Source organism: Aphelocoma coerulescens (assembly GCF_041296385.1).
Source record: "Aphelocoma coerulescens isolate FSJ_1873_10779 chromosome Z unlocalized genomic scaffold, UR_Acoe_1.0 ChrZ, whole genome shotgun sequence".
Lineage (NCBI taxonomy): Eukaryota > Metazoa > Chordata > Aves > Passeriformes > Corvidae > Aphelocoma > Aphelocoma coerulescens.
In genome coordinates this window covers 37,326,898-37,353,989 of record NW_027184085.1, presented here as the reverse complement: position 1 = coordinate 37,353,989, position 27,092 = coordinate 37,326,898, and the positions used below count along the sequence as shown (strand labels likewise).

The 27,092-nt window shown below is 41.0% G+C and overlaps 1 protein-coding gene across 3 annotated transcripts in view; it reads left to right on the top strand.

Annotated features, from left to right (window-relative positions):
- Positions 1–11,920: 11,920 nt before the first annotated feature.
- FRMD3 (FERM domain containing 3) overlaps positions 11,921–27,092 on the top strand; it is a 135,881-nt gene continuing 120,709 nt past the window's right edge. For 2 of the 3 annotated variants that reach the window (XM_069001919.1, XM_069001918.1), the window contains exon 1: positions 22,792–22,918. In XM_069001919.1, coding sequence (XP_068858020.1) covers positions 22,892–22,918 — 27 coding nt within the window. In that variant the 5' untranslated portion in view covers positions 22,792–22,891. Of the gene's footprint in view, positions 12,020–22,791; positions 22,919–27,092 lie in introns of those variants that run through there. The other variant, XM_069001917.1, reaches the window with a different exon arrangement.

Sequence of the window (27,092 nt, the reverse complement as noted above, 5' to 3'; positions counted from 1 at the left end):
TCTCCCAAACCCTCTTTGTCTCAGGCTTTTCAGTCTAGTCGGGCGTTTCTCTCCCACCGGGTCCTAGCACGGTATTCGCCATTTGCACCCTCAGCAACACACGCAGTAATTCTGCAGTGCGTGTTGAAGTCTGCATTGATGCCCGTTGAATTCTGTACTACCCTTTGGTGATAAAGGCCTGCCTTTAAAATTTAATTAAGGCATCAGCCATGCCGTGGCTAACTCCGTTTTAGTATTTCTTAAAGCATTGATCCGGTCATACTTTTAAATCACTGAATTACTGGGTGGGTAAGCCTGGGAAGGACCACCGATGGGGTCATCTAGTCCAATACACCGGCTCAAGCAGGACCCCCTAGAGCACTTTAGGATTCTGCCCAGGCAGGTTTTGCGTGTCTCCGGTGAGGGAGACTCCAAAACCTCTCTGGGCAGCCTGCTCCTGTGCTCGGTCAACTTCACAGTAAGGAAGTGCTTCCTGATGATGGAGTGAAACTTCCTTTGTTTCAGTTTCGACCCATTGCCTCTTTTCCTATTGCTCGGCATCACCAAGCAGAGCCTGGCTCCACCACCTGACACCTTGCTTTCAGATACTGGTAGTCATTGATGAGATCCCCTCTCAGTTGTCTCCTCTCGAGGCTGAACAGGCCCAGCTCCCTCAGCCTTTCGCCATAAGAGAGATGATCTAGTCCCTCAGTCATCTTTGTAGCCCTTTGCTGGATCTGCTCCAGGAGCTCCATGTCTGTCTTGCTCTGTGAAGCCCAGAACTGGACATGGCACTCCAGATATGGCTTCACCAGGGCTGAGAAGAGGGGCAAGATTGTGGAAAATTATGGAAATGCTCTTAGATACCAAGTATTCTTGCTATTATTATCTACATATATCTGACCTAGCAACATTTTTAAAGCTCTGCAACGATCAAATGCGGTGATGCTGCCGACCAGCGCTGAAGTTTTCCTGTGCAACGGAGAAGCATCAGCTGCACCTGTGAGAGCTGCTCCACCCGGTGGCTTCAGGAGGGCATGATGTGTGCCCTCTTAATATTTTTTACGTCAATCAAACCTTGAAATAAATTCTCAGAAAGTACATTAAGTATTCCAGTCTGCATGAAATTTTAGTCCCTTTGCATGGCACTTCAAATAACATTATGAATGATATATGTGTCATTTATTTACTTATTTATTTAAATTGTTGTCTGTCTCTTACCATTTAATTGCCATCTGGAACTGCCTGTATTTCATATACCTATTAAGAAATTCTTAACAAAGCCCAGAACCTTCAAAGTTATTAGGCTATTACTGAAACAGGCCAGTTCTCAGATTACTAACAGACTACAGTGATTTCTTTAAGGTGCCCTGTGACTGGACAGATATTTTGCTGTAATAGCTGTATTATTGTGCTAAAGTAATTGAATTTGCATGCATCTTTTCCCTTTGTTGGCTTACTAATTGTGAGACAGGGAAAAAATACTTCATTTGGATGAGAGTTCTTGGGAGATCCATATGAACAGGCTCAAAAATACTAGTGGTCACTTTGACCCTGGACACATCAGAGTTGCTAATCCCATTCCCAGAATTAGGACTTTTAATTGCTCTGCCACAACAATTCCCGAGATTTTGCCAACTTGAAGAGCAACTGACTACCCTGCCTACAGTGCACACCCAACGGCTTTTGTTGTGACCAGCTTAAACAAGCTTCTCTATTTGGTACCTTCTTTTTTCATAATTCATATCCTCACATTTTGAAGAAGAGCCATGTTAGACTGGTGTGATGTTATCTAATAGCTGTTTTATGTCCTTGTTTGTGCAGGAAGTCTTGCCAGGAGTTCTCTTTTACTCAAACCCAGGATAACAAAACATGAGCATGCACTGGCAGAGTTTGCATGCACTGTACCGGCAGCAGTCCGCTCTGCAGATGCTGCTCCAGGGAGGAGAAAAAGATCTGGAGAAAGCTGATTAAATTGTACAAACACAAGAGCCTATAGGCAATGTGAAGAAGGCAATTACATTCAGACTTCCTGCTTGTGTGGCTCATATGATTTGTGCAGATATAATTCATGTTAGTAGTCAACTGGAGAGATGACTGGATAAAACTCAGCCAAATGGTTGACTTAACAGCATCAGATGGCGTATGATTCAGTTAAGCACTTAAGATGTCCTTAATTAAGTTGTGGATCCAATAAAATATGTGGATCCTTTTCATGTGAGTTGAGTGAGGATTTCCCTTTCAGTCTATTCTAGTCACAGGACTATTAAATATTTTTACACTTATTATTTCTTTAATAATATGGAAGAGTTTCTTATTAGTCTTCATCATTTAATGATGTATGTACATCTTAGGAAATTTATCCTGATGCTTCTTCTTTGAAGATCATTTTCTGGAGGTGGCATGGCTACCTTCTTCCTATAATTTAAATTTATTTTAATTTCTGATGTTGTCAGAATGTAGAATTTGATTCTGAATCTCTGATGTGGTTACATAAAAAAATTTTCTATGGTTTCATGAATTCCAGGGTACATTCATATAGCTGAAAAAGGAGACAATGGAATGTAAACATCTGATGTTTTATTTATTATATTTATTAATAGGTTAAATTAAAATATAATGACGAAGGATGAACATTCTAGAATTAAAACCCAAAACCCTCAAGAATATCTACCAGAAAACCCATCAAGTACTTCTCAGCCCCTAAAGAATTTTCCAGACACTGTATCTTTAAATACTTTTAAAAATGGCTTTTGGTATATTTTATGGCTATTAGGAGTATTTTCAGTGTCTTTCTGAGCCTTTCTGGTCTGACTAATTGACTAATATTGAATTTATGGAATTCAGTAAAGCTTCATTTTCTACTTAAATTAGCTGCCTAATTTTAGAGAAGGGTAACATGAAATATGAATGAGAGAATTTCACTTTCCTGGAGTTATTTCTGTTTGCCTTTACTTTATCTATCTCCTTCCCACGGATACTAGGAAACGTCTGTTGTATTCAGAATATTGCCAAATTCAAAGTAGAAAAAACCATTCCCATGGTAATTCCTAATGGAATCTTATGACAATGTAATGGTGAACTACTGTAAAACTGCACAGGCCTCTTAAAGCTTACCAGGAATATCCATCATCATGGACATCTGCTTCTAATAAAAGAGAGGGCTCAGATACATCGAGTAATCGCAGCTTCCTGAATCTTAAGGGGAGTAAGACTCTTTTTCAAGCATTCAAGCCCCAGATTTGTGGAGTCATTTAGGGGTTCAAATCAAATCCTGAATATGCATTGATAGTAAATACAAGGCAGAGAGTGTTAATACAATGTGTTCACTCTGAGGAGAGTAGCTGAAATAAGCTGTACTGCAGTGTTCTGTTGGTCACACTTAGTCCTCATTGTGAAGTGAATAATCATCTAATTGCAGCTGTGTTGATTGAAACGTTACCAACAGTTTTCAGAATTTGTTTTATGCTATGCAAAATCAGTCAATACATTGTCTGAAGTCCTTTTTGAGGAGAATTTAGTGCCTAAGGGCTTTCTGCACCCAACAGGATTTGTCAGTACTGAGAAAAAAAATAATCAATTTGATAAATGAGTCAAACGTTGAGACATTTGGGATCAGTAAATCAAATTAAAGCTGTTAAATGTTTTAAAAATCACATTAAGTATTCGGATATATTACCTCATCCCATTTTTTTTATACTGATGCTCAGAGCTTTAGGGTATGGTGTTCATGAAATAAAAAAGGGGTGTTGTAAATAACTTTTCTTATTTTTCCAGTTTGCAGTACGAACACAAACAAACAAAAAAAATAGGCAAGAGGGAATGAGAGTGGCTTTTCTTTGTTGCTTGTAAGTGACACAAGTATGTTCTCAGTTTGATTGCCGAGCTGAAGGAATGACAAAAGCATCTGAGCCTAGTTACAGGCAAAAGAGGAATGCAATACTTCATACCATACTACAACCTGAACATGTTCTAGTTCACAAATTTCCATACAGGGAAGCCTAAGAAAAAAATTATCTAAAGTTTAAATACACATAGCTCTAAACACAGAAGTTATTGTTAAATGATTTAAATTTTCCTAACAACAGCAAAGGAAATACTATGATATGCTTATACTAATGGCTAGCTGATTGACTTTCAGTAAAATTAACGTAGGTAAGAAACGGAAAATTAGTTGGGTTTTTACATGGTTGTTACTTAGGTTTTGAAAACTTCTTCATTCTATGGACTTTATTCTATCAATGTAATCCTAGTTAAATCTTTCAATACCAACTCCAGGTTTGCACAAGAGTCTTACCAAGTTTAATTGTGTATAAGAAATCAAACTATGTTTTACCACATAAAAATTTCATCATGAGATGTGATCAAAATCAGTGGATTAACCTAAATAATCCAGAGAACTTCTCAACAAAGGAAAATTGTCTGAAACCTTGAGTTCACAAAATAACATTTTTTTTATCTGCCAGGTTGAGAGTGTAAAAAAATGTGAACATTACAGTAGTTTCAATCCAGAGTAACAAGCAGAGCTGCAGGAGTGATTCAAAAGTGACAGTGAGAGGCAAGGGGTAACGTCTGACACTTGGAGCACAGTCAGGAAAACTCATGGATTTTTCTGCCTGGGTGTGGAAGGCTGCTGGCAGAAGTAGTACACAGCTACTGCTTGCAGGACACAGTCACGTGCAGTCTGGAGTAATTTGAGTGTTACTGCAGGGACAGACTGAAGATAAAGAAGACCACAGAGTTACAGAAAGACTCTTTTCTTTTGTTTAGTCTCCAAAAAGAAATCAGGCATAGCTGAAGAGAACATCTAAGAGAGGTATACTGTTTCTATTCCAGTCCATGTTAGAATAAAAGTTGCTTCTCCAGGAGTATTCTGTTTGTTACTTTAAAAGATTCTGGCCTCCACTGGAAGTACAGGTTTTGCAACAGATTTATTGTTTTATCTTCTCATCTTGTATCTGTCTCATAAGACCCACGATGTAAAAGTTATGCAGTCTATATTTCAACATCACTTACAATGCGAACAGTATGCACTGATGTAGAACCAATAATTTTGGAAGCACTCAAAGCATTAGTAAGATGGAGCCACTCGCTAGCTCTGGAAAGTGGCAGGGAGAAAATGTATCTTAAAATGCTGCTTCTACAAGGAAGTAATAAGATTACTCTTTCTGAGCAGTTACTATTGAAGGCTTTTGAACTATGCTTTGTCAGCGTCTCTGGTATATTTTTTCCATGTAGCTAGTCCACATCTCTTCCCTGGTAGCCAAGCCTCCATTTTGCAATCACTTACAAGCATACTTAGCTCTTACACCACAGAGCCTCTCATGTGCAAGGAAGTTCAACAACAAAGATAATTGCAACTTCAAATCCTGTCCATACTAGCTTTTACATAATTAAAAGAGCCAGACCAATAAAAAGCAACAGTCCTTACAGTAATTTGGAAAAGAATTAATGACAAAACCCAGAAGCTATAAAGAGAGCTGTATCAGAAACTGAATACTGTTGCGTATTATTATTATTTAAAAATCACAGTGCTAATTACTTTAATAACAGACTTTGGATACAGATTAGACGCTGACAAGATGAAGAAACTTGAAATACATGTTGTATATCACACACGTTTTTCCTGTAATACTTATTCACAAAATGGACTAGGAAACTTACATAATTGTGCAAAGCAGAAGTTTTATTTTGCTGGACTTTACCTTGATTCATGCAAATTAGACATGGTATAAAATATGATTCCTCATATAGACCTCAATTTCAAGGATCATTCCTGGCTGGAAAAGTGCTTTAAACACATTTGAAGTTAGACAACTACCACTGCAGACAAATGATGTAAAATTCAAATCACATGACAGGGGTATTAACAGTCAGAATAACCCCAAAAGAAGAAAAGGAACTATAAACCCAGCCAAAACTGGTCCACGCGCTTGGAGCTCTTTCAAAGTGCATGTGCAGCAGCCATGGAAATGGCAAGAGAATTCTCACCAAGGTGTGTGGTGGTGACTATTTCTCGGCTCACTCCTTCAGCAGGGCTTTTGGAATACTGAGAGCTCTTCAAAGCCTGGCTCTGAATATTTTGCTGGACTGGCCACCAGGTAACTGATGCTAATGTAGTTTTTATGTATTTTATGATGACTGCTGTTTGTACAGTAATGATCAAATTTAATCCTATCTGCAATAATAATGTTGAAAAAACGTGGTTGTTTGTTGTAACATTAGACTGTGTTTGAATTGGAGTCTTACTAAACATTTATTTAGGCAAATTCTATAACAGGAAGAACTCTTCAAGATATAGGTAGGCAATATCTCTTTTCTCCAATTATCAACACTGCCTGTAAATATATCTCTACCTACTTAAAGAATGAACTTTTTTGTTGGTCAGATTGCTATATTCTTTGTCTATGCACAAATACAGTTAGGAGAACAGAGCTCTGATTTGCGGCTTGAACAGGAGACAGAGTACCTTTGTTTTACATTACCAAATCATTGGTGTGGTAATTTTTTTTTTTAATTCATTGTAGGCTGAAGAGATATATGGATGTGGCAGCCACTCTGCATTCAGCATGAGACAATCAGGTTCTCCTAGGTACTGAACTAAATGTATACATCTAAAATCCCTGGTTGTGTGACATGCAAAACCTGTAAATCTTCCAGCAGTGGTAGCTGCAGGGTTTCCCTGGGGCTGTTAACAAGCCTGTAAGAGTACTGCATGGATTGTGTGAAAGCAGCTAGAGAGAACCCAGAGTGAAAGAAGTTTTTGGGAACAAACTTGGTCCTCAGAGAAGAGACAATTCTTGTAGATTCAGCATGGGAAACTGAGAGAGTACACTGCCTGCTGTAGTTTTCCAGAGAATGATATTAGAATCACTAGATTAGAACTAGGTTAGAATAACTGGCTATATATTCCCTGAAAAGAGAAGAGTGTACCAAAGAAACATTTTGATCCTACTAATAAGAAAATCTTGGCAAGTGGCAGGAACTGGTGAATTGCAGTAATCATCTCACTGACTTTGTACACGCCAAACCAAAGGCTGCAAGATGACATTTGCCTTTGTGGTAGTTGTACGGTATAGATTAAAATCAGTGTAAAGTTTGCTCCCATCAGCAAATTTCAGATGTGGTATTGTGTAATCCAGTTTAACTCAGACAAATCCTGATTGGAATTTGAGCTTCCAGATGACATCTGCAGGAAATTTGCTGAGAAGTTTGTACAGTAAATTCAACCTGTCTTTCTCTGCTGAAGGGGAGTTCTGTAATGTTCTTCCCATACTTTGTTCTGAATCTTCATAGAGATTGCTGAACTTAAGCAGTGGGAGAAAATACCTACTTCTGACTTACCTCTTCTCCCTGTGTGAGCCGTGGTTGGGGTGCACAAGTGCACCCAAGGAATGTGGAGGCCAACAGGACCATCAGTGCCATGCAGGCTGCAATACAACCCTGCAGATTTCAATGACACTTCAGGTCTTTATTACCGGCACGCTTGTGGCCAAATGTATCACTGATAACCCTGCATTTTCTAGTGGATTTCAGGGAGTGACAGCTCCCTTTGGAATACAGGCATGAAAATCCTTAGTCTTTTTATACTGCTGTCAAATAATGCAGTATTTTTTGTATCTTGTTACTTTCTCAATCATGCGGAAAAGATGGTTTTGTACTGATTTTGTAATGTAAAAGAAAGTAGAAACCCTGTGTGAATTCAGGTTTCACTTTCTGACTCAACTCTGCCCCCAGTGAATAGTAGAACTTTTGCTATTTAAATATCTTTCTTTGTAATTTATGTATGTTTTAATACTCTTAAGGTTTTTAGATACTTGCATTAATGTTTTATATACAGTTTTCAAGTTACCGATGTAATATTTACATGTGAGAAACCTTTTCCAGGATGCAAACCCCCTGCTTTATACTGACAATTTTTTAAAAATAAAGTGATTTTTTAAAAATGACTACTTAAGATTGAAACAAAAGAGATCCCATATGTGTGGAATCTCCTGTTTGTTTTCATGTTTTGCCTGCCTCACGGTATGCCCAGCCCTTCAATTACGTCACTACTAATTTCAGATTGGTTTCTGGATATATTTTACAATTATAAAGTGTATGTCTCAAAGATAATCCCCTTGAAGATAACAAAGCGTATGGTAAAAAATTGTGGCCTTGGTTTGAGCAATTTTTTGCCTTGTGAACCAGGTCCTTCAGAGGTCATTCAAACTGTCTGCTGTGTAACAGGATCTCTGGGATACCTAGGAAGCCAACTTTCCTGTGGACTTTGTGCCTTTGTGAGCAAAACTCACACTTTCCTGACTACAGGAATCTACTCCCTGAACTACTGATTCATTGCTAGCTCAACCCCCACCTCCCACTCCTTAGGATATGTTCTGGAGGAGCCTAATGCCCAGATCATCTGTCTTCAGATGAAATATTTTAGTGTTGAAGTTCCTAATCTATTGTAGAAGGGAACTGAGTAAAATCTGAACTGTCCCAGACTTCATAAATTGAAGTGAAGTCACTGTTTACTTATGGCTCCGTGATCTCTGAGCAATACCTGATTGCTGTGCGTGCTAATGACCTGGCCGTGAGAGCCCCATGAGGGACCCACACCCTAGGCAATGGGGAGGTATGGGTCTGGGGGAAGGAGGTTAGTGTGTCATGCAGGGCACCCCTTTGGGAACTGTGATTTGTGTATTTGGCCTACCCATGCTGGAACTCAAGGTCTGACCCATGGCAGGCAGTGTTTACAGCCATAACAGTTGTATTTATGGATTAATCTTCGAGTACTTGGAAAAAACCCAAACAAACCCAAATCATATGTCTGTATATTTGGTTAAATTATAAACATTAATTGAAAGAGCTAAAGTTGCTGTTATTATCAGCCATTGAAGGGAAAATCCTTGACTATTATATTCTGTAATTTGGCTCCATGCAGAATCATCCAGATATCAAAGTACTACTTAAGCTCATTAGTGCTCCCTGCTGTCCCTAAATATAACTTTGTATCTGGCAGTAATTCCTAGGTAAGTAGGCTACTGTCCCTTAGGCCATCCACATGTACGTATCCCAAAGCAAAGTCATTCAGTGACCAGTTAGACGAAGAAAGAATGGGAACGTGGCTATTGCACTATATTGATGAATCTAAAATGAATTTCAAGCATGTGTCTGCACACCACCCAAGCAGTTCTTGCAGCTGTCAGTCATTACCTGGTATTGAGATCTCCAGTCAGACCTTCCAAGGACTGCAGTATGAACCCAGGTGAGTGCTTTGATAGACCCCTCAATAACATACTGTGGTCTTGGCAGCAACAGAAGTAGCTGATAACCTTCCCCTGAGTCAGAAGCATATTCTGCAAGTTCAAGCAGCGTATTTTTTTATATACTCTATCAGCTCAGCGTTTTCTGATAACTGAATTAAATTTATCTGTGTGTTGCTTTGTGTTTTCTTATATTTGCCGTACTATTTAATACCAGTTCCTCAAGCACCTGACTTTTCAGGTGATCTTTCCAAATGCTAGCTTCATAAGGACTGTTTGGCCTCCAAGATATGGCAAAAAAGAGTGCACTTTGATATGTATTGAAGTAAGTTTGTGGGTTTTTTTCCTGCATAATTTACAATGCTAAGAAACCTTTAAGAACCTTCTATTTGTAAGGATGGAAAAAAAAGTCTAGAATGCTTTTTGAATAAGGAAGTGATGGCAGTTCTAATATGTGATGCAAAATGCATCTGATGGATTTACATTGTGAAGTTGCAATTGGGCAGTGTTTGCTTCCATTGCTTGGTTGGGGTTTTTTGGTTGTTCTTTGTTGTTTTTTGTTTCTTCCCTTTGGGTGCCTTATTTGGTTTAGATTGTTTCATTTATCTGGTGTCTTCCTGTTAGATGTCTGCCACATTCTGTGCAGTAAAAACTATTACTGCAGTAGCTGAAACATAGAAATGGGTTACTGGTCTCACAGAGTTCTCAGGCACCTCAGGTCAACATGGTATGAGGTATTAAAGCGGCAAAAATTACCAAAAGACAAGAGTGACCTGTTTTTACAACAGGCAAGTAAAATTTTGCTGAGCTCTGTGCTCAGGAAGCTGTGCTGCTGTTGGTACACACCAGTTCACACTTGCTGTGCAGTGGTTTGGAGATGCAGATTTCATGTTGTAGTCATCACCGTTGCTGTAACTCTGAGAACTCCTGGAAAACTTATCCCTCTCCATGTGATCCTGAAGGTAAAGCAAAAAACCCCTTCAGACAGTGATAGGCTATGACCTGCTCCCTAAGTCTTCATCATTGTCTCAGGTCCCTCTTGCATTCCCCTTTTGGATGGAGAAATATTTGCTGCAGAGACAGAAGGAAATCTAAAATACTTGGCTTAGAAAGAAAAGATTCCTTCTCTAAGAGAAGCAGGAAAATCTGTGTCACCTGAGAGTCAACCTGCATGTGGGCTTAAATCCTGCTATTGAATTCCCATGTTGCAGGACTGTAAGACAAAAAGTGTTATGTTATTATTAATGAGTGGATGTCCACAACTGGCATCACAGCTGATAAGGACCTTCTTCCATAACTTGTGGGCTGGCTGTGACTGATGAGGTGAATAATCTGTTTTAAATACTCACTGGTTTGCTTCACTATTCACTATGCAGTTGAAAGCATTTATCATTTCTGAGAAGCATATATTTATAGCTTTTCTTTTATGTTCCACATTAAAGGGCTTTGCATATTTATTAGCTGATGGTAGCGAGCATTATATATTTCTCATTTGTTTGTGGTTGCCTGTATTTCCTGCTGTTAGCAGTCCAGCAGAAACCAAAGGAAGAGCTTACAGCAGAAGCGGCACTTAGGCTTTTACACTGGATTTTTAAAAGAATGACACATTCACACAGAACTACTTTCAAAACATGGACATCACAGACAGCTGGGCAAAATAACTGGAGTGCACCTTCTGTGTGACTGCTAGTACTTCTTTTCTCTTTCCAAACTTCCAGCCACATCCCAGTTTGCCCTGGCTGTTTTTCATTTCCTGTTTCAAAGGAAAGTGCTCGTTTTTTAACACAGTGTTGATCCCTGTTTCAAGGCTGGTTAACTCTGGTGCTTGCTTTCTGCAAGCAAGGCTTTACACAAATGTATACACACTCTTGTGATGGAGGACATAATAGTGAAACCACTGGATGCTTTATTTTCTTTCCCACTTAGACACCAAATGGGGCGTGACTGCTGCTCCCTAATGGGTCATTTTTTTCCCCGAGGAAACAAGTTTCCAAGGCTTGCACTCCTAAATTAACTTGCATTCAGTTTTTTGCTTTTTCGTTAGGGTACACTCATCTTTGGTAAGGTTTCTTTATATATCTATATGTATGTATTCCACAGGGTTCTCCTCCTGCTTCGGGCTGTGTTGGGATACTCCGGAGACTCACGCTATGGGCTGGCAGGCAGCGTGGGGACTCCACTCCCCGCCGGCAGCCTGGGGGATGTCCCCCGTTTGCAGGGCATCGGGCATCCCCACGCGAGTACCAGTCGCTGAGGTGCACTCAAAACCAGGCGCTGACCATTTCCCCCTCGGCGCAGCCAGCCCGACGAAACGGAGCCCCGCAGGGAGTCCAGCCGGGACCGGTGGGGCGGAGAAGCGGGAGGAGCAGGTGAGGGCGGAGAGGTGCCCCCGCGGGCCGCGCCGTGCCGTGCCGTGCCGTGCCATGCCATGCCGGGGGCGGGCGCAGGAGGATGCTGAGGCCGGCCAGCGGAGCGCATCCTGACGCAGCGGCGGCCCGAGCCGCGGCGGGCGGGCGGATGGCGGGCGGCGGCGGGGCGCCGCGGGGCTGAGGGGAGGCGCTGCCGCCGCGCCGTGCCGCGCCGTGCAGCGCTGTGCCGTGCCGCGCCGTGCCGTGCCGTGGTCGGCCGGGCGCCGCTGCAGGCTGGCCCCCTGCAGCTGCCTGCGGGGCGGCAGCGGCGGGCGGGCTGCCGGGATGATCCGGTTCCGGAGCTCCAGCATCAGGTCGCTGAGCGCGGAGATGAAATGCACCGTGCGGCTGCTGGACGACTCCGAGATCTCCTGCCACATCCAGGTGCCGGCGCGGGAAGGGGCGGCGGCGGCGGGGCGGCTCGGGGAGCGGCTCGCGGGTCGCAGGGCCCGGGCGGCGGCTCGGCTGGGCTGGGCTGGGCTGGGCTGGGCTCGGCGCGGCCGCAGCGAGAGCTCTGCTCCCCGCACGCCCCGTTCTCGGCGGGGGCTCCGCGCACCTGCGGCGCGGCAGCCGCGGCTGCTCCGCCGCCTCCCGTGCTGCGCCACGGCGTTGCACTGCACGGCGTGGAGCCCGCCCGGCCGCTGCTGGAGCCGCGGGATCCGTCGGGCTCCGGCACCTCCGGCACAGCGTCCCCGCGGGCGGGAGGAGCGCTCTGGGCTGCGGTGGCCCGGACCAGGGGGGACATCCCGGCGGCGACTCGCCCGTCCCGCGAGGCGGTAACGGGGCGCCCCGGAGGGCACCGCTGGCTGCGGAGCCAGTGTGCGGGAGGACTCGCTCTCCCATGCCGGGAAAGCCCTGCCTTGGAAGCAAGGCCCGCGGCGTGCGGTGTCGGGAACTGCCGTTACCGAGATAGCGGGCATAGTTCAAAATGAAACGCGACTCCCTCTTCCTCTTCATTTAAGACAAAAAATAACTTGGAGCAGGCTTTTCAGTGACAGTAGTTGCTGTGTGGTTGGGAAAAAAACAACTTCGCTGTAGTCCCTCTTCCTAATTACTTAGTCCCTCTTTTTATTCCTTCAAGTAATAAGGATGCAAAGTAAGGAGTCTGTGATTTTCTGGTGGGGCAGCAATATTTGTAATGTGTGAAAGCAGGGGTATTTCAGGTGTCCTAACAAGAACCATAACTCTGCTGCATTCTGGAATACAGATTCTTACAGATTCTTACAGATTTAACTGCGAACATTAAAATCAAGTAACCTTCTGAAATTTACATGGCATTCATAGAATCACAGAGATGAACTTGGCATCCAGATCAAAATATGTGAGTGGTCTTTTAGGAAGTTGTTTGTCACTCACAGTTGGTCTTTCTGTCTCTCTGGCAACATGAAAGAACTACAGCTTAAAATCAAGTTGGTAACCTTATACAAGAACCATTATGGCTAAAAAACCAAGTGCCATGAAATGCAAGTTCCATTTTTGCTTGGACCAAATTATGGTTTTTGTTAGTTCCAACAGAGCTATTTAACACAAGAATAGAGTAGGAGAGTTCCAGTTAAAAGGGACCTAAAACAATCACCTAGTCCGACTGCCTGACTGCACCAGGGCTGACCAAAACATAAAGACTGTTACTGAGGGTATTGCCCAAGTGTTTCTTTTTAAGGCATTGGCAGGTTTCAGGCATCCGTTCTGTGAAATTCTAGTGTTTGACCATCCTCTTGGTAAAGAAGTATTCCCTAACGTCCAGTGTGAACCTCCCCTGATACAGCTTTGAGCCGTTCCCACATCTCCTGTCGCTAAATCCCAGGGAGAAGAGATCAGTACATCCCCCTCCACATCCCCCCTAAGGAAGCTGTACAGAGCAATGAGGTCACCATTTCAGCTCAGCCTCCTTCTCTCCAAACTAGACAAACCCAGAGCCCTCAGCTGCTCCTCACAGCATCTGCCTTCCAGCCCTTCCACCAGCTCTGCCGTCCTTCTCTGCACCATTCAAGGACCTTCCTGTCCTTCTCAAACTGTGGGGCCCTGCACAGCACACAGGACTCAGGGTGAGGCCGCACCACGGCTGCATCCAGCAGGATGATCCCGATCCCAGCTGGTGCTGCCGTGTCTGATGCAGCCGGGATGGGGTTTGCCCTCCTGGCTGCCCGGGCACACACTGCTGGCTCACACTGAGCTGCTGCCCACCAGCACCCCCAGATCCCTTGCTGCAGGGCTGCTCTCCCCACACTCCTCTCCCAGTCTGTGGTTGCATACTAGTTACTCTCAAACAGCATGTAGCCTGGAAGTAACAGGAAGTTACACAGCAGAAAAGATTTTGTATCTGTATCATTATAATGCTCTTATTAATGAAGAGTGTGGTTATAAGATTTATTGGGTAAGAAGCAGCATGGCCTTCAGAGTCTTTTCTTGGAGTTTAATGCAAGCTTTGCATAACTTATTTGGAACCTTTAAAAATTAGTCTCTTTAAACAATCATAAATTTAAGGTCAGAATCTGAAATGGTGTTATTACAGCTCTTTGGATTTGTAGTATTCAACAGATTTACATGTACTAAGAGTATGCCCTTCAGTGCCTAAAGGGCAGAAAAAAAGAGTTACTTTAGGTGTTGGTCAAGGTGAGGCAATGAGCTCAGAACCAGTTATATGGTATTACATTGTTGTGGCTCATTCTGCATGCAGGAGAAAAGTCACTGTTGAAAATGTTTTAACTACTAGAGTTCTAAGGATAGTTCTGAAGATTGAATTCTGTTATAATATCAATTAGAAGTTGTTTTCCTGAGTCTGCACACTGACAAAAATATTTAAAAGGTGAGAATAACTCAGGCTGTTTTTTACCCCCGAGGGATTTTAGGTACCGAAATTCTAAATATGTAAATACAGAACCTAGTATGAGGAATTACTTTGCTCTTGGTCACTTTGCCAGAAACATGCAATTAATGTTATTCTGTCATTCTGACTTGCTTGTCACTCTTTCCTTTGCCACAAACTTTGAACTGCTTAATAAGACAGCTACCCCTTACCTATCACTGTATATGCAGAGGACATATAGTATAGTTGTATAATTTATTTATGCTCCTGTGTGTGCATAGCTTTTAAGACACTAGACTAATGAATCCCAAACCACTCAACTTTTTGTCTTCAGTTTCTCTGTCAGGCCTGTATTTGAACTTCTTAATGTAGACAAAACTTGCTAGGAGCTTTAGTGATACTAAATTTTTTTTTTTATGAAAGAAACCCCCACTTGCCTATTAGTTCTGTATATGCATATTGATGCATGCTCACTGGGACAAAATAGCCCAGATGATGTGCTGCTGGGTTAACAGTAGAAACGCCAGGGTTTGCCAGCTGGAACATGTTGGACAGCTGTGTTTTGGTCATTAAGAGGATAAGAAAGCCTAATTCTACAACACTGAGAAATGTCATCAGAGTCTTCTAGGGACACAGGATGCAGTAAGGAATCTGACAACTGAAATTCTAGCTGTGCATTTTCAGGGGAAAGGGAGGGGAGATATGTAGCTAGCCTGGCTAGTGAGGTGTGTAGATGTGATTTGCTGCAGTTTAGCACACCAAGTTCTACCAAATCCTACTTTTTAAAGTATATCTTTCCAGCAGTTGGCTTGCACACATAGACTAGTACCACAGGACCCTGGCACCACTTCTGGGCAAAGATGCATGCTAATTTTCAGACACACTGTAGACCTTTGGCCCTACAAAATATGCAACCAGAATTGTGTGTTACTCATCTAAAACACTGGGAGGTAGTTTTAGGGAAAGTAAGCAGAAGCAGATATATTTAAAAGCTGCATATGCATATGTGTGTATTTTTTTCCTTCTTGTGTAAATTTCAGTGTTTAGGTAGGCAAAGAAAATACACTTATTTTTATTTTTATTATTAGAGTTCTTTCAAAGCAGCATTACATCAAGCCACCAAGCTAATAAAGTCTGGTTTTGGAAATTACATATTTTAGCAAATAATCTAGTGGCAGCATATGGAGCAGTGTGGGGAGAATCAGAAGTGAATCATGCATTTTCAGGCTCCAGCCAACTAGTTATTGAGTTGTGCAGCTGCCATGTAGGTCACCAAGTTGCTCAAGGCTAGGTTTGCAGCTCAAAGGTCAAGATTCAGTGCATCGTCCTCTTCATCTGAGACACTTTGTGACTGCAAAATAGATGAAGTCGTGACAGACACAAGAAAGGGCTGGGGCCCAAGGGACACCTAACAAATTCTTGTGGTGATGTTTATTTTCCCATATTTTTTGTTTGTGAAGGCTCTCTGTGACCTGTAGTCAGACAGTCTTATAGCAGCAGTAGGGTGAAGCTGCTGTGGCACAGCTAAAATTGAGAGGTTATGAAAAACAGCCTGAAGGGCCAGTGGCCACTGTCTGTTTCCATTTGCAAGAGAAAGAGGTGACCTGCTTGTGCAGCCTGCCTGATAAAGCACAGAACCAAGGTTTGAAAGAGGGCAGTGGGGGGAAGTAGGTCTTCAAAACTATTGGAAATGAGTCAGAAGCAGCAAGAAGACCTCCTTTCTGGAGGTATTAATGAGATACATCTCTTCTGAGTCAATGACATAATGGGCAAAAACTTCCATTTTTGCAGACTTCAAGCAATAACTTCATGCACCAAGTTAGCCTTTTACTAACAACAGCCCAGAACAGGTCTTGGTTTAACCCATACCACTTGCTCACCCCTTAATTCAAGTTTTGCTTTACTCCTTGAGATGATCAGGTCCAGCTGTGCACAGCTGGAGATAAGGTTGGCATGACTGAAGCTTTTCTCTCACTTGGAGCTTATTATTGAAAATGGTAGTGAACTTTGCTGTCTGTGTGTTTATTTGTAGAAATACTTCATGACTGGGTCTTCTTGTATCTCAATCCATATGTAAAATTGTGTTGTAACAGGACCTTTTTAATGACACAAGTTTTGCTTTGTATGAGCTTTCCCATAAAAATATCTGTTTTGGTATTTCCAAAACTATCAATTGGCTACAATACTGTATTTTTCTTTTAATTGTATCTAATTAGTTATTTGATTGTTGCTTAAATGAAAAAACTTGAATTTCTATGTGTGTCCAGATTTTGAGCAAGGAAAAGATATTAGTTTTATAAACTGGTTTAGGAATCAGGAAGAAAATATAGCAGAGCAAAGCTTTGATTTATTCATGGTCTGTTCTTAGACCTTTTCACTTCTTTTGCAGAATTTAAAATGAAGGTGACAAGATCTGAGAAAGCTCACTTCTTTCTGCTGATGGTTCAACAGTGTAGAATGGTCTTGTGCTTTACTAATCTAATTTTGGGAGCAGCTTCTGTGCAGTTTGAATACTGCTGCCTGTACTTCGGCTAATAATTTACTTGCTTGACTCTTTTTTTTTCTAATTTTCTTTCAAATGTGACATACACTGTTCTGTCTAGTTCTTTTTGTAGCACATTGATCATTGGAAAGTTGCCTACTTGTTTAATATTTTCTGCTTGGTCTGTGTCTTGCAGGCAAATGCTAAATTTAATAGAAATCTGCTAACCAGAGAACTCTATTTAAAATTCCCATCCCTCAATAAAGTGTAAAAACCAAAACAACATGCTGAAGCAGGCTGTGAAGTAAAAGAGTAGTGACCACAAGTCTCACTGTGAAGGTATGCTGAATGCCAATGAGTTAAAAAAATAAGTGGGAAAGGGAAGGCAGCATGAGAATGAAAGCAGTGGAGAAGCCAGAGATGAAAAGAAGGCAGAAAATCATAGCTGTGGAAAGGGAGAGGTTAAGGGATTATGTAGACAGAAGGCAGGAGATTTAGTGAATTTATATTTATCCTGGGAGGGATGTCAGAAGCGTAACAAGCAAGAGCCTCGAGCTGCTGGATTGATACTATAGCGTTCAAAATAGTAAGATGAGATAAGGAAGGAGACGCAGGTTAGGAGGAATTCTTTTCCATGTTCTGTTGACACATTTTAGAAACTGCTCATTAGGGCTTGTATTCCTGAACTCATGCTTGAGGGTCTAATTGTACAGTTACAAGGGGTACTCTTGGTGAGAGTCGCACATGAGAAGACTTTCTGAGTAAGCTAAGCCTATGGGTTAAAGCTATCTCTGTTGTAATTGCATGTGTTTGATTAAAGTTGCTGTAATGTATTTGTTTTCTGTTTGTTTGTTGGAGTTTGGTTGGTTGGTTTTGTTCTTGTTTTTTTACATTAATAGTTCTTAAGGATGTGCTCTTAGCTCCTTCTAGGGCTGAAAAAGAAACAGGAATAGAGAGTGCCACTAGAAGATTACTAGAGTGTTGTGAGTTCTCATTAAAAATTAAGAAATTAATTGTCTTGATGGATTTTGATATGTGTTTCTGAAACTTGGTACTTGCTTAATCTTGGTTTCTTTGTCTCTGGTAAAGAAAAGGCACATACCTATGTGTAATGCTGCCATATTTCTACCAATTCATGAGCTTTGTTGTTCTTTCTTGTTATTTTAAATGAAAATACTCCGAAAGCTGGTTTATACAGGACTTTATCCAATATATACTAAACTGCAGCTGAACTGCTTTACTGTTGGCTAAAGCTTATTAATGATGAATTAGTTTTTTTCCACATTCTCATGTTGCCTGATTAAAGAACAAAATCTGAAAATTCTTTGTCCTAAAGACCATAATCTTGCCTTTCCTTTTTAACTGCCTGTTTGCTTTGTGTTGTGATTGACATTGTAATTCATATTTTGAATATGTGTTTCAGTAAAAAAGAAACAATGTAGATGATAAGTAACTTAATATACTGGTGGATTTGGTGCTGAAACCTGGAGGAAAAAATTTATGAAAAATACAGGTATCCTTACACTAAGTTGTCTATTTAAAAGGGACAAGCTAAAAGGAGAGTTGCCAGTTTAAAATGTAAGTATAATCTTTTCACTTTTACCCTCCTTTCATTTTTCTTTCAGCTTTGCATAAAAATTTCTGCATTCTTTATGGTCAGGCATGTTTGGACACTAGCTGAACAGTAGAGGTGGAGCTGAAGTAACAATAAAAGGCAACTAGAAAATCAATAACACCATGCAGCACAGCTTATATCTCTGAACTGCAAATCATCGTTTTGATCCTGTGTGATAGAAAAGTGACTCCTGTGAGATACAGAACACTTTGCAGGGACTTCATGCACTTTTTTGTCTTGAAAGGGCTTTTGGCACCTCACCATAGTTTTCTTGTGCCTTGAGACACCTTCACCTATATGAGCATCTTCAGTGCACTGACTCTATTCAATCTCACTGAAGTGAGATTGAATAGAGGACACAGCCAAGAAGAAATAATTTGGTAGAATTAACTGACCAAAATGAATAATTTGTAAGGAAGTCCTGTATTTTCACATTTTGTTTGTATTTTCCTAGATTGAATTTCCTGTAGAGATCAGAAATTATTTAATAGTGTGTGTCAATGCTCCTGAACTTACCTTTAAGAAAAGGAGAGATTAATGCCTTTTCTATGGGAAGGTGATATAGGGAGTCTATTTGGTTCTTGCTGGTCCCCTGTAACAGATATTATATTAAAAACTTAAGGTTTAAAAACTTAGGTTAAAGAATGGGAAAAATGGCAGCTGATTTTTCTCTTCCTTCTCAAAAAAAAAAAAAAAAAAAAACCAACCAGGTGGGTTGGAGAGTAATTATCTCTGTGATGAAATGCTTGTGTTCCGTAGTACAGGTCCCTGGGTATTTTGGCTTATTAAATCAAACACACTGAAATGGCTCTCTTCATCTTCTTGTTGTTCTCTCTCTCTTTTTGCACTTCCCCTCCATTTCCTAGTGTCAATAATGTCAACCTGTTGACAAGGTTCATAATGTCCAGGTAATCCTTCTTTCCTTTTCCTGTTAAAGTCAAGCTGTCAGCGTATGACTTTGGCTGTGCCTTTCCCTGCTGTATATGGAATATATCTCCTTATATAGTTCTTCATTCAACTGAGGCTTCTTGTCTGTTCCTTCATTTTTGATTGCTTAAATACTGCCTCATTTTTCTGCTTAGCCTTACTTTCTCAGAGACCCACTCTAGACCTTGCAAATCACATTTTTGTTCTTTGTTCCCACTGTTTTAATTCTTTGTCTGATAGTGAAAACACAGTTTTAATAATTCAGCAGTAAATAAATTAATATTAAATCTTATTCTTTCTGTCATGAAATAATAATAATGATTATGATAATGATAACAACAAAAACAATAATAATATCAGCAACACGCTTTTCTTTCTTCACACCTCTACTGTCAGTTACATTATCTTTTCCAGCTACAAACATTCAATTCCAAAAAGTGTTTCTGTTTTCCTCTTTCCAGGGTCTAACATGTTTTTGGTGGAGATGTATTGAATAATCAGCTCTTGCCATTTCACTGTGCTTGCCATTTCAAGATAGATGAGATTCAATGGCAGTAGTAAGCCAAGTGTGAACAGTAATCATCATATTTGTGGTCGCTGTTCATGGGAGTTACTGAAGAATGAACACTGATGATCTAGTACTGCTACATTCAGAGGAAAGTTCCCCCTGCCTGGAAACTTCAGAAAAAATGTGTCATACCAATCCATACATGGTTCAGTAAATATATAAAATTTCTCAAGGTTGTTCACTGCCAGAAATGCAAAGGTAAAGGGTGGTATACCTTAAGTTCTTTTTCAGCAGAAGTGTTCACAAATGGAAATAACTCCTCCAATAGCTGGAAGTCTGGCAATTAAAAATAATTGCAGTAAGATACATAAGTATTAAGTGGCTGCAAAATCATTGCTCTTTAAATGCTTCCTTTGGAAAATATGTCAAATGAGTCAACATCTTCATTAAAAATACTGTTATTTTTCCCTTGTTTATTTGAACCCCAAGAAGAAGTAAACAATTTGTATCGAAGATGTATTTTGCTCCTTTCAAATAGATTATCTCGCAATGATATTTTCCCCATAGCAACTGTCTTTGGATTAGAATTGCACTTAAAAAAACCACAAACCAAGATGACTTCCATCTGACCATTTTTTCCCTGATGTTGGAATATGTAAATTTGCTATAAAGGGGCAATGTTGCAAAGATAACTTTAGAACTTCTGACAACACCATGCAAAACATTTTTCATGCCATCAGCCTGTATGCCGCACACTTTTCACTGCTTTTCACATAACAGAAAGCTAAAAAGAAATGGGATTACAAAATGAAAACAAACACACAATACCTTCATCTTCCAAACCCAAAGAGTATCAGAAGAATTTACAACAGGACATAATTTGTTAAATATAAATAAGTTGAATTTGTGAGGATATTGATGCATGAAGTTCAGACTGCAATGGTGTGTATTTCTTTTGTTTCCAGGTGCAGAGACTAGTCAAACTCTTTTGCCTCCAAAACAGCGTGTCTATGTGTGAACTGCCTTTTGGGAATGGTTCCTGGACTCTCCTATCTGTTGCAATGGGGGTTCTTGCAACACGTGTATCAGACAACGAGGCCCGTGGAAAAGTACCAGTCAATGCTTGGGAACAAGTCAGCAAGAATGCTAATTAGGAGAAACACTACTGTTGCCGTAGCAGTTTGCTAACATGGGTGGTCGATTTCAACACTCCAAAATGCTTGGAGGGTTTTGGTAGTCTTAGTATAGATGCAATCTCCATTTTCAAAAAAAAAAAAAAAAAAAAAGGAAAGAAAAAGATTTTTCTGAATGACTAAGGATGTATTTTATAGTTTGTTACTAAAACATGTGAAATGCTAGCTGTCTTCATGGCACTGTCATTTTAAGTGGAAAATCTGAAGTATTGTGAGGAGGATCTTCAACAGTTGTTGGTAGTTAAACCAGGAGTCACACTGGTTTTAGTAGGTGCTTACCAAGCATCTGCATTTAGAATATGTGGCTGTAATCTTGGATTTGTAATCTGTTCTGTGATGATGGTCTTGATTTTTGTTTGGGGGGAGAGGGTGTGTTGTTTTGTTTGAGTGCTCTTAGCAACAGAGTCTAATTCAAAAGTCCTCTGCACAACTTTAGTTAATGGTGTTCTGTTTTCACTTTTTTGAACAAAAACTCCAGGCCCTGTAGAGGAGTGATAAATGAGATGTGGCTGTTTCTTTATTTATTTGAACAGTACTTGAAAAATGCAGATGAGATTGTCTATGGAGTGCTATACAGGCCACAGAAATACTACAGAACACACTTCTAGTCCTATTTGTTTAGGTTTTTCAGAACAAAAGGCAGCTGATCTTTTGCATTCACCCTATTAATTTAAAATTGAGAAACAAAGATAAATACTGCATAATCAGAGGATGATAGCTGCTCTTGTGTTGCATGGGACAGTTAACAGGGGTGCACGTTAAAATCTGAAGCTGTGCCGTGCCAGCCTGAACTTTAGTGACTTTAAGGATTCATCTTGAGACATTCAGTGTGCCAGTCAGTGGAGTGTACCGCATGCATTGACCCTGCTCGCTCCTGCTCTGTGTGAGTTTTCTTTAGTTCCATCCTCAGTTACAGATGGTGCTGTGAGTGATTCAGTGTGCACATTCAGCCATTCAGATAAAATCACTCTAGCAGCTCGAAGTCCCACTGCCAGTTGCTAAGTGCAGATCCAGGGAGGCTTTCTGTTTTGACTGGAGAATCCGCTCACATTGCCAGGATTTCCGGATTAGTTTTCTTGATGGTCTCGCAGTTGGTACTTAACAGCCACTAGAATAGAGTTGAGCAGAAGTTGTCAGTCCCCAAACCAAACCATGCTGCTGGCTCGTGGGCATTAAAGCAAGGAGAGTAGCACATCTAAAGGCAAAATGAAAAATCTGCACAGTTTCAGGACAGTGTGTTCAGGTATTTTTTGTGTGTGCGCTATATGCACCAAAGAAGTAGCAATTTTCATCCTCTTACCTTCTTGTGAATCAGAGGCTGGTTTGTATCTTGCCCAGAAGAATTTATGGTGTAATTTCAGTGAAAACAGGGAGGGAATGCTTGATTCATGTTGTGATGATGAGACGTTGTTGCTGCCTGTTCTGAACTTCCCCTCCCCCTCCCAAAGACACGTGCTCCGGCCACATGCTCCGAGCTCCTTTGTTCGAAGCGCGGGCAAAACCAAATGTAACTCAAACTCTTCAGCAGTGTCTGATTGGCCGCTCACCCCAGGTCCTCCCCTTCCCTCTTCTCCGAATAAAGGATAGTCGAGGGGAGGCTCCACCCTCTCTCAGCTCAGCTATCTTCCTGTGAACATCTGTGGTTGTCTCTGTCTTTCTTAAGGCTTCCAACTGCAGGAAATTGGGCGGGCAGGGAGCTGTATTTCTCCCTCTTTGCTTCTGCTGATGGTATTTGCTCTGCAGCTGATACAGGTACCGATTTAGAGCTATTAAGGTGCTAGATCGCCTGTGCTGCCTCTCTGGGCTGCTTGAGGCTTTCTAAGGCATTGAAATACAAGCGCTAGCCGGTATAAAGCTGAAAAGATACCATCCACAAGACGTCACAAAGCAATTCATGCAGTTGCCCTGAGTTTTAACTTAAGTGTGGAAAAATGCTGCTGTAGAAGAGAAATTCTAGTAGCGGAATGCTGGTATAAGTGGGCATGTGAAAAATCACACAGGCCAGTGTCCACAGAGGAGACAGAGGCAGAAATCAACTTCATTTGAATAAAGGGGAAGACCCCTCTGTCCTTTGTGCTCATGGGGAAGAGAACAAGACTTCAGTTGTGTAGAGATTTCGGTCGTTAAGTGGTGCAATGCAAAGATGGCAGTATTGGTTACATCTTACCAGTGTTTGCACCTGTATTTTTGTTTCATCCTGTTATATAGAAATTCGTTCCAGTGAAAGAGCACATAGTTTTTAAATCTACAATCACAACCACTGAGGTAATTTTTACTAATCTAATATGTTCTCCTCCTTATTTTATATTTCACATTTGCTTTAAGGTGTCAAGGGATGAGTTCTGTTTCAGCTAGGTTTGTGTAAATAACTTGATCTCTCCTGACTCTCTCTTTCAATCTGGTTTAAACTCAGAAAAGCAAAGAAAGTTAAGTCTCTGTGCATAAACTGGAAAGAACTTAGAAGGTTCAAAATATTCCCAGAAACGGGATTAAAACCAAACGAGGTTAGATGTTGATGCCAAAAAATTGATGTATTTTATTTAATAGTATAAGAGGCAAAGAGAAGGGAAGAGAAAAAAAGGAAGGAAGGAAGGAAGGAAGGAAGGAGAGAAAGAGAGAAAGAGAGAAAGAAAGGAAGGAAGGAAGAAAGGAAGAAGTGTGCATGGGGGGTGGGAGAACAGGGAGAGGTGACAGGGGTTAGATGGAAGCGCATCACCCATCCGAGGGTCCCAGCGACGTCTCATTGCTCCCCTCCATCTGCTCTGCTCATGGTGAGGGTCCCCTGTCACTGCCATGGCCACACCGCCACACGCTGCCACAGGCCATGTCATGCCACCACACGCCAAAGAGTGCAGAACTCCGTGGATTCATATACACTTTGGGCCAGGTGGGAATGCCCACGTGCCTCCCTTGCAGGGGCCAGCTTGACACACTGTCCCTTGCAACACTGAGGGTCTGTTGCATCATCTCTGGGGCTCTGGTGCAGGGTCTGGGGACCCCTTGGGGGGGCCCCTGTGATGGGCCATGTCACCCCCTTCTGCTGTGGATAAGCTCCCCCCTCCCAGTGAGGACCCCTCAGCTGGGCTCCTTGGCACAGTGGAGGATGGGCGGTCACTGCGCCTCTGACCAGAGGCTTTTCCAAGATACCCAAAGCCTCTCCTCCCTCCACCCCTTGGTGCAAGGGTCTGTTCGAGCCTGGCAGCTGATAGCCCTGGGGCTGTCGTTCTCATCTTGGAGGTGTTAACCCTGTGCTCAGTGAATGTCCTCAGCCCTGAGTTGTTACTTTATCTTGTCTTCATTAGTGAGCAGTGTCAGGCCCCATTCAGGGTGCAGTAGTCTTCTCTGCAGCTTTTGTAATACAGTTTTAAAAGTCCTTCAAGAAAATGTTTAAGTCATAAACTATAATATTTCAGTCTCTGACACTCTCTTAGAGGCTCATGAATCTTGTGAATGTAGAAAGAACAACAGGAGGTTGGGTTGGATTGCGGAGGAAAGGAAAGTAGGAATTGTAATTCTTCTCTGCAGCTGCAAAGGTTTTGATTTGCTTCTCCTGCCTTTTGGCAACTCCTAGCTTCTTGCCTTCTCTGTAACGGGTGAAGATACCAGATCTGTGCCTAAACACAGACTCCCTCCTGAGGCCAGGATCTGACTTGCCAGTTGCATCTGTTTTTCATTATCTATTTCTTCAGTTCACCAGTCTTCAACCCTTTTCACAGATTCTCATTATGGCACTTGCAGGCTATGATTTTTTATGTCTACTTTTTCTTTGGAAGTGGGGCAGTGTATTGTCTTGGTAACAGAAACCTAGATTGGTTGATAAACAGTTCCTGAGTTTGCTAATTCCTGTAATTATTTCACAGGCAGTATTCAAAGAATTGTTATAGATTCTGTAAATCATTGCTTACTTGTGTCCCGTTGACTTTTTTCATCCCAAGGTACTTCTTTGGATCATCATTTAATGATAATGATCTGGAGTTAGTCTTTGGACAATGATGGCTAGAAGTTCCATGCTATATTTTGGATTGAGGTTGTTTTTTTGTTTGTTTGTCTGTTTGTTCATTGTTTGGTGTTTGTTTGGCTTGCTTGTTTGTTTGTTTTGGTAATCTTTTGGAATTTATTGGCTCAGGGAATGATCTTGACTGTAATTTACCTATAATAGTCTGTATAATTTTAAGGCTTTTATCCAAACTGTCTGTATAGGGATTTTCTGCATTTCTTTTATATGACTCAGGTTTTGCAACAACCACATTGGACCTTAAAAACTTCAATTTCTACACCTTCTTGGTCATTAACTAGGTTATTCTTACAAGTTTAATTTATTTTAATTGATTTTAAAATCACAAAAATCTTTATTTTCATGGTCTGTTAGGCTGATAGCTCTCAATCCAAACTACATTTTTAAAGTATCTTTTCCAAAGCTTTAATGGTATTTATTCACTTTTAAATTGAGATTCAACACTTAGATTTTTTTATAGTAAAGATTTTTGCCTATTCTTTATATATGCACTGTTATGTGAAATCCTGAATGATACCGGAATGGTTCAGAAATAGCGGAAATGTTTCTATGTCCTGCAGGTGCTTTCACATAGCATGAGGAAATAAATAATTTTTGAAAACTAAATGTCCCTTTCTTCCTGTTAAAACTCAGCACTGCTAATATATTATTTTGTATGAATATTCACATCTTTTAATGTTTCTTTTGTGTGTGTGTGTGTGTGTGTGTGCGTGTGCATACGCCAGAATTTATTTACACACCATGTCTAAACAGGATGTTTAAACTACGTACAGGAAATGGTATGTAGTTTTCTGTTATGAGATCATAAGTATTTCACTGGAAATGTCTGTCCTGAAAAAATAGACACGAATGGTTTTTTATTCATAGCTTCAACATCTGCTTTTTCACAGTTCTTTTTTACTCTGTGAATGCTCTTGTTGTTTTGTGGCCAGTACTATTATTGTAATCCAAAACCTGTTAGAAAGCTGTATTTTCTTTCTAGATTTTCCATAAGTGGTCTGCATTCTGAGGATGGAAGGACTTACACTGCAATTGACGCCTTTCCATTAACCTGCTTTTAAAAGCTTTGCCTTTTATTGTTTGGAAAATTACAGCGAGGATGCAGATATGGATTTAGTTGCCTTTGCTTTCTTTCTTCTTCTCCCCACCCTTTGCGGGAGGAGCTTTTGGTAATTTTGAGGGCACTGATTTCTAATAATAGTTTTGATACCGTTCTTCTGCTTAGCCAAGCTAATACTTTGCTGATATTCCAAGAAGGATTAAAATTCTACCAGGTGTTGACAGGTGTGGCTCAAGAAGTAATGTATTAGTCTTGATTCCCAAGGAGGTTATTGGTTTTGCTGGTGATGTCCTTGCTCCTCTCCTGCCCAGAGAGAGCCCTTGCTGCCTGTGTCAGTATTACTAGTATATTTTTCATTAACCTCTTTCCCTTGAAGCAAAGCTCTATGTTTTCACACTTGGTCACAAAGGTAATCTGTTGAGAAAAGAACTTCTTTGTTCTGTTCACTGCATTAAAGTGTTTTTTCAATGGCTCTCCTAGTTTCCGTTTTTTTGAAGAACAAGCAGGTAGGCACACTGACATGTAAATTCTTGAAATTCCCGATTCACTGACTTTGCAGTACTCAAAGAAGACACAAAGAGCTGTGATTGTGGTGAACCTGCAGAGCTGGTTTGTGCCCTACATAATGTTTGGCACTTCTCTGAGAAATGCAGAAGAAATTGCATTTTCTAACCTCCCTCTGTCGTCTCTATCTCCAGAGGATTTCCTGCTTACGCAGTAACCAAAACGTTTGCTGGAGGAGGATTCTGAGTGTTTTATCCTACAGACTGAATGATGAAGAAAGATTATGAATCCATGGGGAAGCCAGTTTAATGAATTCTGTTTTCCTATTGTATCCGTACAAATTTGAT